Below are 17,666 nucleotides of genomic sequence, written 5' to 3'. Positions count from 1 at the left end.
GCAATCAACTGATAATTCCAGGTTCCCACTGTGTTCTTTTTCGTTCTCTAGACCCATTCCAAAATTTAAAATACTCTTGGGTCTCAATTCCGTATCATCGACGTTTTACCCTGCTACCAGTTCACCTGAACCAACTACATTAACTCAAACCACCGAGTTAAAACTTTTCATGTCCAATCACTTTACTCAAGGTCCAAAGTGGTCTATTCCCGTGATACACTACCACATCACCTAACCCCTCAGGGTCCAAAGGAAAACACTAGATTCCATCACCCGCTCGACCCTCCCGGTACGACGTACCCTAGGAGGTGGAATGATATCCATTCAGAATTATCGTTCATAAACCAAATCTAATTGGATCCTTCATCCATTCCTGGTATCCCAACTTGTACCACCTTAGCAGGGTCCTTCCCTACTTCAACCAAAGCCGACACTTCGGATTCCATAGCTCAGTGACACTCACCAGCTAATCATACCTGCTAACGCTACGCAGATCTCAGTCATTGCCTTGTCCACTCTATTACAGTCTATGGCTCTATCCCCTGACTAACACACGCCTCACAGCTAGGAGTTCCGTCTCCAATTATAACTCCCCTCACTCAATCGAGTATTTCAAACACTGATCATCTGTCCGTTACTTTTCACCACCTCTGTGTCTCAACGCTATCTTTCTTACTAATACCCAGTACTCAAGCACTTTATGATATGCATAGCTGTCAACTTAACTTTCCAAGGATATCAACCATGTTCATTCTTTCGTCTCCCGCAAGGTTCAATCCATCCTCGCGTCAATTCATTCCTGGGCGTGCCCAAATCGTGATACACTCCCCCATTTCCATAACCTTACCATTGATCAGGTCCTTTATGCAATCACTCTCTACTTAACCATAACATACACAAATTCCAGATGCTAAACAATCTTACCTTGCTTCTGAATTTCTTTCTGATTTGACACCACTCAGTCCGTCTAACTTCGAGTTTTACTGTTCTCCTCATCTCTGATGTAGTCGTCTCCGGAGGTGCTTGTGTAATAGATGACGCGCTTACCAGTCTTGTTATGCTTTCAATTCTTCAGACGCTCTCCATTAGCTTCTTTGCGGCTTCAGATCAATTCTTCTCTTACCTGTCCTTTCTTCTTGCAGCTGTAATCTGAGAACTCCTGACGACACCCAACTAACACTCCGTAGAACCTTACCTGAGACTCTGCCTTCTGGGTACTAACATCTTCAGCATAATTATCAGTTGCTCACCATTTCCGTCTGGGAGTAATCCACATGCACTGCTCGTGAGCTTGAAGGGGACTTGCCCATACTGTTCACGCATTCTCCGCCTAAAGAACTTGTGCTGCTGCAGCTTGAACCGTTCCAGAATCCTTGTTACCAATTCCTCACACCCTACCCGGTGCAACTTAATCAATTCACGAAAAGTCTTTATCCTTGGTTTCCAACTGGTAATAACCAGGTCGTAGATCAACTCTTGGGGACATCGTCCCATCTTGTATCCAACATTAAACTTTTGTTCTAACCCGACGATGCCAACAATCCCCGCAGTATAGCACACTGGCTACACCAGGCTCAGATTCCTTCGATTGCTCCACTAGACTTTCTGTCGGCCAAAACCGTCTTCTACAACATTCCTTATACCAGTCCTATCTGTAGTCTGACCTTGAAGTATCCCCTAAATCTTTCTTTACATACTCACCTACTTTTCCCACTGGTCCGCTCAGCTCCCATTCAGTCTCATTCACTTACTCCAGATGATATCCTCAACAATCCATCTGCCAGAGTTTCTAATTCCTTCTCAATAAGTATTACTGTCCTCGGCCTCTCAAATGGCACCTTTGAGGCAACCTCTCTATGTCCATCTCCCTCTCGGAGCATTCCCAACACCGAGCCCTTCCAGTTCGTTACATGTCCAAAGCATAAGCTCGTCAGTTAAATACTCATCCTTGAGGACTCAGCCTCGGACCTCGAATGTATCGATGCATTCCAGTTCTCCGGTTCCTGCACCATGGGAAATCCATCCTAACATCTCGAGTCATTCTACGTAGAAGTCATGCCTTCACCTGACCTCCTCGTAGGTGGCATCTTCTTCCTCATGTGCATACCAATTAACCTCCTGGTTCCTGTCGCCATCTCGATAACTACCTTTTCGATCAGGCTTCTTTCCAATCTCAATCTAGGTGCCCAAGCACTGTCTGGAGTCCTTTTTCCTCAAAATTGAGAATCCGACCTCGCTGCGTTCTATCAACACAACTACCATCTTATCAACCAGACCTTTCCCCTTTCTTGGCAATTCCAGAAGCCACAACCCTATCCGGGGTTCTTTTAACTTGATTATCACGAGTCTATCTTTACTAATTCCATCAAAGGAAGCACTGCCCTTGCGGCTCTAGCACTCATGCTCTAATCATCAACCATCAGTTCCTCGACATCATGGCCCTCTCCGCCATCCACATACATACAATAATTCCTTATATCAGGGCGGCCCAAATTCCCTAGACTATCCCAGATCTCATATCCTTAAATGGGTCGCCAACCAATTCCGGATACATCCGTCAGTATAAATTTCCAAAAAGAATTATCCAATTCATCAAACCCATTGATCTACACTGTTGTTACCCCTAACAGTCCAAACCAGACTTATACATTTGCCCGTCTCCACGGTTCTAATCATGTCTTTAAAATCTCTTCTAACCATTCATCATCTAGGTTCTTTCCAACCCATTAAGCCAGTACCTCAGCCCGAGTACCGATTCCAGGCATCTCCCTGCCTCAACATTTAAAACAACCCTCTAACCAGGATCTCTCATCCTCATAACCAAGGGTGGAATTAACTCTGCTCACCTATTGGTAAATTCCTTGTTAGCTCGAACTCTCCTCAAAACCCGAGGATAGCACCCTTTAAACCTTTCATGTAATACCCTTATCTGTCCATACCCTCACAGTAAACCAACGCTGGTCACGTTTACTGTTAAAACATCAAAATCAGTTATTTCCCCAGAGAAATCCATTGTTCTTCTATCCCATCACAACTAACAAACCCCACAGCTAACTCACACACTAGTGACCCTTAGCTGCTGCTTTCAGGGATAACCGGAGATCTCAACTCCAACTTATATCTAGAATCCCCCTCTTTAACACAATATCAGGTCCACGAAACCCTTCTAGGAACAACCAACACGAGTTCACCCGTCAAACCGACCAAACCCTTGAACTCTGTGGTTCATACCCTGAACCAAACCACAACTAGATCCAAATATCCCCAGGTATAATGCACACACAAGCATATACTAGGTCAAATCCACAATAATATACATTTAGCTACCAGATTCTATCATCACTAAGTATAACCATACTCATCATGCTTCATACAAGCCAATATACAGATATAACTTATGAATAAAATCCAGAAAATTAACCACATACACTCAATATGCGAACCATTATGCCAATATTCATCCATATGCATAATAGTATTATTCAGCATGCATCAATCTCAACATGCAATAGTCAAGGGCCAGGCCCTATCAGTATCTCATGCATATGTCATTTCATTCCTCATGCTCCATATAAATAAGCAGGCAAACATGGCATTCAAACATATATTTAGACATGTCAATCACTCATACCAACCAACCCTGAGTCGAGCTTGTCACTGACAGCGAGCGTACATGTTCGGTCGATCTCCAGAACCCATAAACCTTGGCTCGCTCTGATACCAAGTTGTAACGCCCTACTTCCTTAGAGCCGTTACTAAGTGAGTTTTAAGACAAAACAGTGCAATGAACTCGCTAACCGAGGTTTCGAAGCAAAAGTGTGACTAATAAAAGTTAAGGCTGTAATCTTTGAAAATGCGTTGACTCAATAAAAACTTCTAGTATTAAACAATTGGGATCCCAAAAATAAGGTTTGAAAACTATTTACATCTTGAAATAAGTTTACAGTTGATCAGTTACAAAATCATAGATTATTACAGCCATTTTCAAATAAACCCCCAACCAAAGCAGTCGGGCAGGCCAAACATGTACGCGTCGCTTCACGCTCTCCGTACTCATGGTTGGTTGACTCAGCCATTGCCCTACCTGCAACACGGAGCACCCGTAAGCCAAAGCCCAGCAAGAAAACTCATGCATAACATAACATATGCAATTCATACAGTTTATCATAACAGATAATCCACATACAAACAAGTCAACCATTAGACTAAGCAAACACGGCCATGCCACCCCCGAAGCCTTACCGAAGCCTGGGGTCTCGATCCTCACCGCAAGGATCTCACACATATCCTCTGGGTCCCGGGCCCTGCCCTGACCATAAGCATCCCATGTGCTTAGTGTTACTTCCGGCTCCGCTGCCGTACCCGGCCTACGCCGCACTCGGCCCTTGCCGTTCATTTCATTATAATCATATATAGCATAAATCAAGCAACATTCAAACAAATGCCAATTTATATAAACTGCACCCTAACATGTAATGCAATATAGGGCCATGCCCGGCAATCATCTCATCATGCAACATGCAATATAGGGCCATGCCCGGCAATCACACTATGGGCCCACGCCCTATCCTACGGGTGTTATAGTTTTCTTACCTGTATTCCGAGCCTCCTGATGCACTAAAGCCGCGAGCACGGTCCTCTAGCACGAGCCTCACCAACAACCTAGTCACAACACACAAGAAACATCCCTCAATACTAATCAACCCAAAACCACTTCCCGGGACCAATCCCGCACTCTCGGGACCTTTAAAACCTTAAAACAACACCCCGGAGACATCCCCCGAACCCCCAGAGCAAAGGCCTAAAATTGCCAAAATGTCAACCTGAAATTTTCCTTGTGCCGCGGCACAACTTTATTGTGCCGCGGCACCCATCAGTCAGGGCTCCCTCGCTGCGGCACGAAAAACCTGTGTCGCGGCACGCCTTCGCAGACCCAGAATTCTGGGTTTCTCCTTCGCGTTTTCCCGAGCTTCAACCTCTCCAAATCACCCCAAACCAATACCTAAACCCCAAAAATCAAATCCAAACTTCATATAGACCATACATCAACCCATAAACATCATAACCCAACTCAATAACACAATCACACTCAAAATCACCCATTTGATTTCAACTTTCAGAAAACTCAAACCCAAAGGTCAAAAACACAACCCAAGCTTGAAAATCCTAAACCATGGCTCCAAAATCTTAAACCACAACAGAAAAGAAAACCCAAGGATGCTTAAAACTCTTACCTCAATCAAGAATTCAACTTTGAGCCCTCTCCAAATCCAGCTCATTCCCCTCTTCTTCTTCTTCTTCTTCTTCTTCTTCTTCTTCTAGCTTTTCTTTAGCTTTTCTTCTCTTCAAACTCTATCAAGACCAAAATGACTAAGCCCCAAACCGTGTACCCCATATAACCCAGCTGCCATTTATCTAATTCCCAACCAAATGACCATTTTGCCCCTCCTTGCCTAAACCTCAAGGGCACTTAAGTCCTTTCATTTCTATTTCATATCTACCATTTTCTTTCTAAAACTTGTTACTCTCAGCAGTAACTAATGGTTACCCAGGTTACTAAATCACCAATAACCATTACCCGCTAAATCTCAACTTAACCATAAAATTCCCAAAGTACCCCTAGGCTCCTCCCGAGCCGGGTATAGAAATCCTGTTGCGACTCTTGAGTTAACTAGCTCTCTAGGACCGTCTCGGCACGTGCATCACAATAATAAAACCACACTCACGTGGTACAATTCACAGAATACAATAATCACATATCAATACAGTTATGCCCAACATGGCCAAAATTACAATTACGCCCTTCTAACACGATCCGGGCCTACATGCATACTAGTATACATAGTCATGCATCTCAGATAAACACATAGCCAAATAACATGCTTTAAATCATAACCATGCATTTAACTCATAAAATCACGCATAAATCCCAACCTGCCCTCCAGGCACACAAATCAAGGCCCTTAAGCCTTATTAGCTAATTTGGGTCGTTACAGCAAATGGTCAGCAATGTACTAGCAACTAGAGCTGGTTGTAAAGGGGGCGAGCGTTGGCGTACAGGTGCCTTCTCGTTGCTTCCTTGAGCCTCTCGTTGAGAACCTCTTGGGGCTCGTACATATCTTCTTAAATTTCCTTGTCTGATAAGGAACTCTATCTCATCTTTAAGCTAGTTGCACTCATTGGTGTCATGACCATAATCGTTATGAAATTGTATCTCTCTTGGAGATATCTTTTCTGATTGAGGCTGGTAACCTGAAGGGTTCAGTTGTGTTAGTGGCCTGATACACTTCTACTCTGCTATCAACTAGGGTCGTGTAATTGGTGAACCTTGATTCATATATGTTACTTTTTGGGCACTTGTTCTCAGATGTTGACGGCTCGTGGTTCGCCCTTTTTCCTCCGTTTTCCCATTATTTTTGTCATTGCCATTGGGCTTCCCAGACCCACTGGCGGCTTTTGTGGGATCTTCTTTCGGCCCCTGGTCATCTGCAGGCGCCTTCCCTTCATTGGTAATGGCCTCTTTGAGCTTGATGTACTGGTCCACTTGGTCCAGAAATTCTTGGGTGCTCTTCACCCCATTCTTCCGCAAACTGTGCCAGAGTGATGAATGGCGCCATACTCCAGCAGTAAGTGCCATCATCTTCCTTAATCACCAACTATTTTAGCCACAGCAACGACTCACATAAAACATTGGACATACCCCTTCAGGGTTTCTCCTTCCTTCTGGCGTATCTCGACCAATTGGTTAGCCTCAGTAGGATGTACACGAGCACCATAAAATTGTCCATACAATTCTTTCATGAACATTTCCCAAGACACTATGCTAGAAGGGGGGAATTTGAAAAACCACTCCTGAGCAGTATCGAACAAGGTGACTGGGAAGATTCTTGATCGAGCATCATCTGACACCTTCTGGATGTCCATTTGTATCTCGAATTTATTTACGTGAGATACTAGCTCAAATTGGGCAAGACCGACATCTTAAATTTTCTTAGGGTCTAGACCATCGCTATTCTTTGTACAAACGGAGTGCCTCTTCTCCGATCGTATTCAATGTGGGATGTCTGACTCCCCACTAGCTGTTGGATGGCCTGATTCAATGCATCGAGCTGGGCCTGTACAGCGTCTGGTATTTTTTGGGTGACCAGTGCTGGAGGGGAATTCTCGTCGTGTCTTTCTCGTCTGTCATTGAGAACATCCCTCAAATTCTCATCTCTATGCCTTTGTTCACTAGCGCCTAATCGATCAAAGACGTTAGGTTGCCTAGGCTACCCCCCAACATTCTGGCTCGTCGGTCAGTTTTCTCTTGGTGGGGGTTTCCGCTCTTCACCCTTATCTCCTTACCTTCGACCAACATTTCCTCAGCCAGAATCCGCTTCATTGTAGTCATGGCCATCCCTAAAGTGTGACCGACTATGGTACGACCTGTGATCGCACTATTTCCCCCTCCTCTTGCTGAAAATTCTCAACCGTCAAGTGAAGGCCTGCGTTGGTCGGTATGTCCCCGGGCATTATTATGTCGTGGGGGGGCCCTATCTACAGAGCCGGATTCAACCTGCCTTCTGCTAGCTGAAGGACATTGTGCCTTGCTCTGTGGGTTTGGCTCCTCAACAGTCTGGCGTCTAGGGCTTTGGGGAGGTTACCCAGCCCTATTCTGCCTTTGCTGCTGGGGATTGCCTCGACCAGCGCAATAAGGTGGCTATTGCTCAGGATCCTGAAATGGAATATCCTGTTGAGCAGCAGGGGGTTGCTCCGGCCTCTGAGGATTTGCCATTTGAGGCAGAATGTGGTGATGTTATGGATGACCTGAATGTGAATCTGGTTGTGGTGGTACACTGGGTGGCTAATTTGGTTGGGAGGCTGGTGCAGGTTGTCCTTTGGCCAACTGAATGGTTGCCTCCAGAGCAGCGGTGGCGTCTCTCTGCCGGCAGTCCATATCGTCCTGCCGCTCATTCAATTCTTAGCTTTGCCTATCAATTTCTCTCTGTTGCAATGCCATCGTTTCAGCCACATTTTCCTGATTAGCCCTCAGATTGGCTAATTCCTCTTGCAACACAATCAGTGTCGTCCTCAAGGTTTCAGAATCCATTTCCTCCTCTTCAAACTCCACTTCTAGCTCATCCTCGGCCACATTTTGTGGAGGAGGTTGGGTTGGTGCGGAACCAGAGGTTTGTCTAGTCTTTCTAGCCATTTTTGCCATTTGATCTTTTTGGAGGTGTTGAGTATCGCTCTTAATGAAAGCACCAAAATGTTGACCCTCAAATTGGTCAACGACCCAGAGTCATCCAAAATGATGGAAATGAGATGAAATCAAGACCAAAAGATAAACGACACAAAAAGATTTATAGTGGTTCGACCCCAATAAAATGGTAACAACCTACGTCCACTTAGTGTTCTTATTCATGTGCAATTCCAAGAATTGTGATCAATGAACTAAGGTTCACGGGTTTAACAAGCTTTTGGATGAATACAATTATGGTGGATAAAAACACTATATTTCTCTCTTAGAATTCCTCAGTTCCCAAAAAGTCCCCTCTCTTGCGCTCCTTGATTCTTATTTATAGGCTCAAGGAGTTTTACATGGGCCGATGGGCCTTAATTACATTTAATACAGGCGTATCTAAATAATAATGGAAATCGCAATTAATATGTAATTATAAGATTACATATCTGAAGGAAATAAATGAAAAGATATGACCAGAGTGGTCGCCCATAAATATGATGTCTAATGAGCCAATTCTTTTCTGGTCGATGGTCGACCAAATCATACTCACTTAAACAGTCACGTGTATCCCACATGTAGGCTAATTATGTCACGTCATCGGGTATTCCTTTTTCGGGTAAACACCAAATTTCTTCATTTTCTTCCACTTTTATTTCCATTTCTTTTTGCTTTATTTTATTCAACAAAAATTGTATCATTTTCCTACAAAATAAAAATAAATTAAATCCAAATTAACTATTTTCATTTATAAAATATATCACATTAATTCCATGAAAATATTAATTAAAATTTAATTTATTTTGATAATTAAAATCCATAAATGTGCATTTTTTACCCCTAATCACCAGGCACTGGGTTCACAGTCTTCACTGAGTGGGTGAGTACAACACCCTTAGAGGGTCTCACCTTAGCAGCTTGCATTCAGCATGTTTAATGTTGATCCAGGCCTTTGCCGTCCCCAGAATTCGCCGTTCTCAGCCTTCGCTGTTCTCGGCCTTCGCTGTTCATTTACAATCATGAACAACAATGGCTATCATTTATAGGTATTCACACACATATTAAAAAAATAATAATAGGGCCATGCTCTGCTCTACGGGCACAAACAGCTTTCTTACTTGTGTCCCGAGCTGATTGCTTATTGCGATCCTAAGCACGATCCTCTAAACCCATCCCTTGACGTAAAACCTAGTAAAAAATCATCAATAAATGGGCATTCATCAAGCCCTAATCAATAAAGAATTTCATATTAATATGCTAGCCTTCAGTACCTCGAATTCTACCAAACCGGGTAGTAGAATCCTTCACAAGCCCTTAAATTTGGGTTCCCAAGCGTAAAACCCCACATTGGCCATAATTCCTTATTTGAGGCGCGACCCAACCCATTAGGGTCGCGGTGTGCCACCAGGCAGAGAGCCTTCGGCTCTCGCCAAGGGAATACGGACCGCGGAGCTCCTCAGCCTGCGCCGCGACATCTAGCCAAAATCAAGGGCTCCCAAGCCTCCTGGATTCATATAGGCCGCGTCACCTGAAGAACAGGGTCGCGGCTCGAACCCCCAAACCCAGAAATCCATGCATTTCCACTATGTTTTTTTTCTTAGCTAAACCTTCCAATTCATACCTAATTCAACCCCGATACCAAGAATTAGACCTAGAATTCGTATCTAGGCAATATAGTCAACATAAACACTCCAAAATCCATCTCATAATCTAATCAAAACCTTAAAATCAGACCAAAGCTTGAACCTAAGAAAAACTTAACAAAATCACAACTAAAAGATAAAAATTAAGTACCTGAATCCTTACTTCAATTGATGATTCGACCGTGAGCTAATTCCCCAACACTTCTAGCTTGTTTTGCTAAGTCCTTAGCCTCAATTCTCAGCCAATTCCTCCAAGAATTCACCAAAGCTCCAAGCACACCAAAGAGAGAGAGAAAGAGAGAGAGAGAGAGAGAGAGATAAGGGTGAGAGTAGTGTTTTTATTTCTGGTGAGTTCAGGAGTTCCAAGCCTAGTCTAGGTCCACCCCCTTAGCCTCCAAATGACTAAATTACCCCTATACTAACCTTAGTCACTTAAATTCCTTAGAGGGCAATCACGTCATTTTCCTCATCCCGCTGATTCCTCGACTGTTCCTATAAATCTCCATTTAATCGCGACATACCCAAATAATCGCTAAGTTACTACGCGTTACCTGGTAATCCCAAACATGTACTATAGTCCCAAAATACCCCTAGGCTTACCTCGAGCCAGGTATTCGACCCCGTTGTGACTACTTCGCTAATCTGCTCCCTAGGACCATCTTGGATCACACATCATAAATAAATCTCCATATTCTTGTGGTCTCATGCACAACATACATATAATTTACATTTATGCCCTCAACGGTCCAAAATTACTAATATGCCCCTAAAAATGCATATTTAATTAACATAAACATGCATTTCTAATCACATAATCATTTAATCCACGTAATAACATAATTAAATCAATTATTGCCCTCCCAGCACGCTAATCAAGGCACTAAGCCTTATTAACAAATTTGAGACGCTACAGCCGCGACCCGTGTCTATCCTAAAAAAACAGTGTTTCTGCCTTGGACCTGGTCGTGGCTCAACATCGTAGCGCCACGACCCTTAAAAAAAATTTCAATTTTTTTGCTTTTTTGGTCCCAAAAAATCACTGTAGCCATAAAATTGCTTGAGAATTCATCTTTTCATGGAATCCACACTAACAAGCCACTTTTTCATCATTTTTCTGCCAATTTGCTCCAATTGTTCTTTTCCTTTATTTATAAGCTAAAACCTAAAAACAAACAAAAACAAGCATAATACCGCACTAAACAATAGTGTCTTGGAGCATTCTAAGGTTTATTTGAATGGAATCGTGATCGTCTTGGACGATGGTATAGTAGTATTTTCTCTGCGGAGATTTGCCAAGATTAAAGAACACCATTTTAATGACCCAACTACTCTAGACCTTGGACCATTAACGAAAACTATACATAGACACTAATCTTTAACAAAACTTACAAGTGAAGAGATCATAACTTTATTAAAACTTGTAAAAACAAATGTTAAACTTACATAAAATTTAAAGTAGGATATGGGATCCCATTGTTTTAAAACCAAAACATGACATAATGATAATTTAAAAAGAGATTACATAATAAAATGCAGAAAAATACATATAAAAACCATAAGAAACAAAAAACTACATCCTCAAAATCGAAACTCTCGACTCCTTGAATCCATTCCGCCTCAATACACATTCCTCAAGCATCCATGAACTCTTCCGCCACTATAGCTATTTTCCTGCACAAATAAACATAAAAGGAATGAGCCTAATGCCCAGCAAGGAAAATCTAACATATAGCCATATACATAAAAATTCATAATGCAACATAAAACATACTATAACACTTATGTCACATCCATACTATAATGGCCATTATTACTTGGGGTCCCAAAAACTAAGCAAGTCATATGCCCATTAGATTAGTGGGGTCTTGCTAGCTAAGCAAGTCATATGCCCATAATCTATTTGGGGCTTGTTAGTCATATAGCTCATATGCCCAAGTCTACAATCATACTTAACATAACATATTACATAACATAAAATCATAAGATAACATATAAAAGCATATAACACATAAATCCTATCCTATTTTCCTTACCAAAATAACCGGGATATGGGAACTGATTTGGGACCTTGGAACACTCCTAAAAACCATTTATAATATGGTGAGTATATTGAAGAAAAGGGATGAAAGTGAAAAAGGGACTATGCTATCAAAATATACTTACCAAAAACCTTGTGCTTAAGAACTTGGATTTCCTAACCAAGAATAGGAATAAGGTTAGAATGAGTAGAAGACTATGAGAATTTTTAAAGAACATAATACAGAAATGGACTAGAGTTTGGAAATACCTTGAAGACTTATATGACCAATCTAAACCTTGAATCGAAATGTGAATAACCTTACTTCCCCAAGTGTTTGATAAGCTTATAGTGATCAAGTTTATAATTCCCAACCCAAGTGTTTACACTCTCACACTCACCTAGCAACTTGCAGCCTCTGAACTTAGAGTAATAGATGAATAAATGGCTGGGATATATCGCCCCCTATAGCTACGATATATCGGCATACGCTGATTATTTAAACACGAAATTACACATTTTTAGCTTAATTTAAATTGAGTAAACAGCCTTGACTAAGCCCTCTAATGTTTTCAAAGCTGCTGACTGACCTTAGAGTATTCAAATTTTAACCTTAATAAATTAAATCCTCAAAATACTTAATCATTAATAAACCCATACATAACATGTGCTATTATCTAATTGGTTCTTATTTAAACCTTATAGTATAATAAATATTATCCTCAATATCATTCATATTAATCAAACCTTTGGTTAAAATTAATATTCCTAAACTATAGGTTAAACTTAGAAAATCTACAAGTACTACTATGAGTGTCCAAATAAATCCCGGTCTGAACCAAAAATCCACAGTCATAAAGATAATACTATTATTACTATTATACAACTATCTAACTTAGCTAAGTAAAGTTCTTGGACTCTACAACCATAGGGGCAGGAGTGTGTTTGGGTGGTAAAAATATTTCAGGTGCCTTGGGAATTGATTCTGAGTCTTCTTATAGATCAAAATTAGTTTGGAGGTTGTTGTGACACCTCAGTTCCAGAGAAAAGTGATTGCCTATGCAATGTATTGATTAAAGGATCTGACCAAAACTAGGGTAGAGTTTCTGGTGGGCCAGGTGGCCAGATTTATGTTTAAGATTATCATTTTGGAGAAGGTAAAAAGGAAAGATGGTTAAGTGAGCCATAGATAAGAAATATTGAATGGAAAGTCTTAGCTGGATTAGCTAAAAGTCGTGTAGTGTCAGATATAAATTTATTGTGGTATAGGGGTCGGGTTTAGAATCTGAGGTTAGTTGGGAGATTCTGGATGAATCTCATGCTATTCTCTTTTTCTCTTCATTCAGGCATCCTGGAAATGTAACAAGATATGAAAGTTTTGTAGTGATGGCCTGAGATGGAGAGGGATGTAATGGATGCGTGGTAAGGTTCTTAGCCTATTATCAAGTCGGATCAGAGTGTCAGCAATTGGTGAGGCCATGGTAACCTTTGAGTATTTTATAGTGGAAATAAGGAAAGCACCGTGATGGGTTTCGTGGTGGGGCTGCCCAGGATAGTGGGTCAGTATGAGTTGGCATTGGGTCATTATGGACCAGTTTTTTTTAAGTAAGTTTATTTTGTCAAAAAGGATAAGTTATGCAACTAATTAGTATTCAGATCCCTGTGTGCGAAAAGAGATAGAGTGCCTTCTTGAGAACTCAAGGTCTATCTTATTATATGAAGACTCTAGTGCGACTTCCAGGTTATGGAAGGGTGAGAGAAGGCAATGAGAACGTGGATGGAATTCAGTACAGTTTATTACTCTCAGACTGATGGTAAATCAGCACAACAAGGAAAAAGGGCTTTTACTTTGGTTTTTAAGCTTGATTTACTTCGGTTTTCGCTAAAATTCGCAACCGAAGTAGTTCGGAGCGAAGTAAAAACTAGCTAAAAACCGAAGTAGAATCCCCACTTTCTACTTCGGTTTTTACTTAATAACCAAAGTAGAAAGTGTATATACGCTAGCATCCTGGGCACTTTGTACTTCGGTTTTTAGGTAAAACCGAAGTAGAAAGTGGGGATTCTACTTCGGTTTTTAGGTAAAACCGAAGTAAAATGTACACTTTCTACTTCGGTTTTACCTAAGAACCGAAGTAAAAGGGGACTTTCTACTTCGGTTCTTAGGTAAAACCGAAGTAGAAAGTGTACATTTTACTTCGGTTTTACCTAAAAACCGAAGTAGAAAATGCCCGCATTTTTTATTTAATATATGTTTCTAATTATTTTTAAATGGATGGTTTCTATTTTTATATAAATATATATATATTTTGGCCTGATTTTATTTAATTGATCTAATTAATTTTATTTTTTTTTGGCCTAATTATTTTTCAACAATTTAATTATATAATATTACAATTATATATATTTTTACAATTGAAATTGGTTAAGAAATTTTTTTGAATAAATATATGATAACTTTTATTAATTAAAAATGTTGTACATAAACATATAAAATACAAGTACTTAAGTAAGATAACTAGCCTTAACATTAATACATTTACATAGCCTTAACATTAATACATTTACAAAATACTAAACTTACAACTAAACAAAAATAGGCTTACTGATAAATGTATGGTATCAATTTGGCTAACCATTCGTGTTGGATTGGCAAGAGGTCTGCAATCTCACAATATTGCGTCTTCCCACCAAACTGTAAAATTAATAAATATAAATTAATTTCATAGATTATCGATAGCAAATAAATTATAAAAAATGAACTTACTTTTTCTTTTAGGGTAGTCATTGCATTTGATGCCCGTACAAGATCTCTAATGTACTTCAAGACATAAAAACCACATTCATGACTTTGTGGTTGTCTTGGACATGTAACATTGAATATCTTTGTGGGATTGCCGAGTAATGCATTGGAAGAAGCTCTATAATATGCACTATTTAAAAAGAAAATTATTAACAAAAGTTATTAAAATGTAGTAACATGTAATATTTGTTGCATATTATGAAATATTTTAAAAAATTTAAAACTTACCTCATTATCATTGAATCAATTTCTTCTGGACGTTTGTGTGATTTCAATGGATCTAAGAACACGATTTTTCCTTTTGGCATAGCAATCACCAACATCCAATGTTCCCTAAAATAAGAAGCGTATGTTAAGTAAAATAATTAAATTTTTAATATATGACTAATCAAATAAAAAAAATTTACACTATTTCTTACCGTATGTTCCAAGGTATAAAGTAAAGTTGACCAACTCTATCCATGGTCATCAACCAATTCGCCAAGTCAATGGTTGATCGCTCTACATCGTTAACATTATTAATGCTAAGACGTTCAATGTCATAAAACTTGTAATAGACACGCTGATTTGGAAATAGAGACTCCCAAATGCATCTGCAAAATTTTCTTTAGTGTTAAATATTTTGAAAAATTTCGGCAGAGTTTCCCCTATAAATAGGACTTCCCAAACCTGTAAACATTCAATGTCTATGAAAATTTTCAACAGATCACAGAGCAGTACTCATAACTGATTCTAAATTCCTATCATTCCAAAGAATTAGTTTAAGGGATACCTTAATCCGAATATCATTGCTGAGCCTCCAATCATATGCAAGGTAGCAACTTGTTCCACATCCTCTGAAGTTAGGAATATTGACTCGCGATTCATGAATGTTGGGTCCACTGGAATGGAGACGACTGAGTTTATTCCCTTAACTCTGCAAAATTCTCTCACCATAAACTGAAGGCTAACATGGATGCGATTCATGATGTGATCGGCAAATGGTTGGCCTTCGGTCAGAGTGTTTTCTGGATTGATGTGAGACCCAGCTGATGACAGATGCGGGCTAGTCATAGGAGGTTTTGACATATCCTTGGATGAACTTTTTGACATAGGAGGTTTCTTTCTTAGAGGACCCTACACAACATCAAGTTAAAATAATATTAAAATACTGGACCAACAAATATTTTAATAGGTAACAAATTAAAGAATTCGTTTATACCTGGTCAGTCATAATTAAATCTTTTGGCCAAGGAAGAAATGTGTCATAAGTATCTCGAACATATTGTATCTCCCCAACAGAACATGGGATTTCAGCATCCTCTTGTAACATTTTGGTGACTCGCACCCTCGCATATTCGTCTGTCAGTTGGACACCGTGAATAGTCAGTGGACCCACCCCATCAATGATAACACCCTCTGCCACCACATTATGAATATTATCCGAACAAAGTAACACATCCTGCATGTACGGTGTGTCATCCTGCATGTGCGGTGTGTGGTATTCTTCGTCGCTCTGCTCGTCATCATTGTCGTGTTCATCCATATCATCTAACCCACCTGCTTGTTTAGCTTTTTCCTCCTCTAAAGCTTTAAGTTCTGCTTTGAGCCTCGCAATTTCTGCATCTTTCTTACTAACAACATCAGCCATTTCTGTTGCTATTTTTGGTTTTCTTCCAAAGACGGACGAAATCTTCGCAAACGACCTACAATAATCAACCAAATTTATTTTAAAACTAAAATATTATAGAATTAAGTTAAATGCAACAAATAAAAAATAATATCATACCCAAGTGCTCTAACACGCCCTGGGTGCTCAGGTGTCCCTAAAGCTTGCGTTAATATGTCATTCCGACCCTTTGCAATGATTTCTCCACTACTAACTTTTTCTTTCAGCTCATTCTGTGGAACAAACCAGTGGTCACTTATATTAGTGACTTATAAGAACTTTTTCATTCCTAAATTACTTTAAAATACTTGCTTGAAACCACTTACAATTCTTGCTTCAATTTGTTTGTCCAAATCTGTAACAAGAACCTTCCTCTTTTCTCGTGCTCTTATCCATACTTGGTACCGTTCTACATCTGCCACACCTAGTTCAGTTTTCTACAACATACAACAATTAATTAAAGTTGGTGAGTGCAATATTCTTCAAAACAAGTTGACAGTTATAAAATAGTGATGCGAATTACTTACCAGGTCCTCTCTAACATTGGCAAGCCCTCTACGAGATGTACGATGCCTCGAAGTATATTTGAGAGATCTTTCACGTTGTGCTTCCCGCAAAGCCTACATTAAATAGGTAACAATAAGTTTTTAAGCAATTATTAGTATTTCAAAACTAATAAATCATATACATAATAGATATACACAATAGTACCATAAACTCAGGAGATAAACGGTGGCTAACAAATGTCCTCCAATCTTCTAGGTCAAGTTCTGGATATTTCTTAGGAAGGATTTGGAGTTCATCTATCAGACCGTCTTCTGCCAAAGGGTAGATGTAGTCACTAGTGATGTTGGTCTTAAAATCTCTCATCATTCTTCCCGCACTTTTCATTAATTCTGGTTTCCAATTTTCTGGAATGTTAAAGGCACCCTGAAATAGAAAGAAAATGATTAATGAAATGCAAAGTAATTCATGAAAATGATCAATATATTAAAGTAATTAAAATATTCATAAAATATTTTCTTACATATACATCCTCCCATATTCTATTCTTCAATTCTTGTTGGACTTGTCTCCAATCCTTATAATTGAGAGAGACCGTTCTCCTAGTTTTAACTCCAAGGTACGATTGCATCTCACTATATGCTTTCCCTATAGGTTGACCTTTATCATTAAACTGAATATTTCTCTTTATTCCCTTAGCTTTTTGATTATTGATATTGTTCTTCTTTGTTGGGCCTCGCCTATTTGGTGTGTTCTCCCCTTCAGAAATTGTCATCTGCACATAAACAAGAATTAACGTTACAATTATGACATAAATAAATACATATTTAACA

General features: G+C 39.8%; 1 protein-coding gene across 1 annotated transcript; it reads right to left on the bottom strand.

Moving 5' to 3' along the window:
* Positions 1-15,329: 15,329 nt before the first annotated feature.
* Positions 15,330-16,015, bottom strand: LOC133802063 (uncharacterized). Its single transcript, XM_062240296.1, has 2 exons — positions 15,883-16,015; positions 15,330-15,797 (listed from the first exon to the last, which is right to left on the bottom strand). Exons 1-2 carry the CDS (start codon positions 15,991-15,993, stop codon positions 15,438-15,440), a joined length of 471 nt encoding a protein of 156 aa, XP_062096280.1. The 5' UTR covers positions 15,994-16,015; the 3' UTR covers positions 15,330-15,437.
* Positions 16,016-17,666: the final 1,651 nt, after the last annotated feature.

Source organism: Humulus lupulus, chromosome 9, assembly GCF_963169125.1.
Source record: "Humulus lupulus chromosome 9, drHumLupu1.1, whole genome shotgun sequence".
Classification (NCBI taxonomy): Eukaryota; Viridiplantae; Streptophyta; class Magnoliopsida; order Rosales; family Cannabaceae; genus Humulus; species Humulus lupulus.
This window is presented reverse-complemented; position numbering and strand designations above follow the sequence as displayed.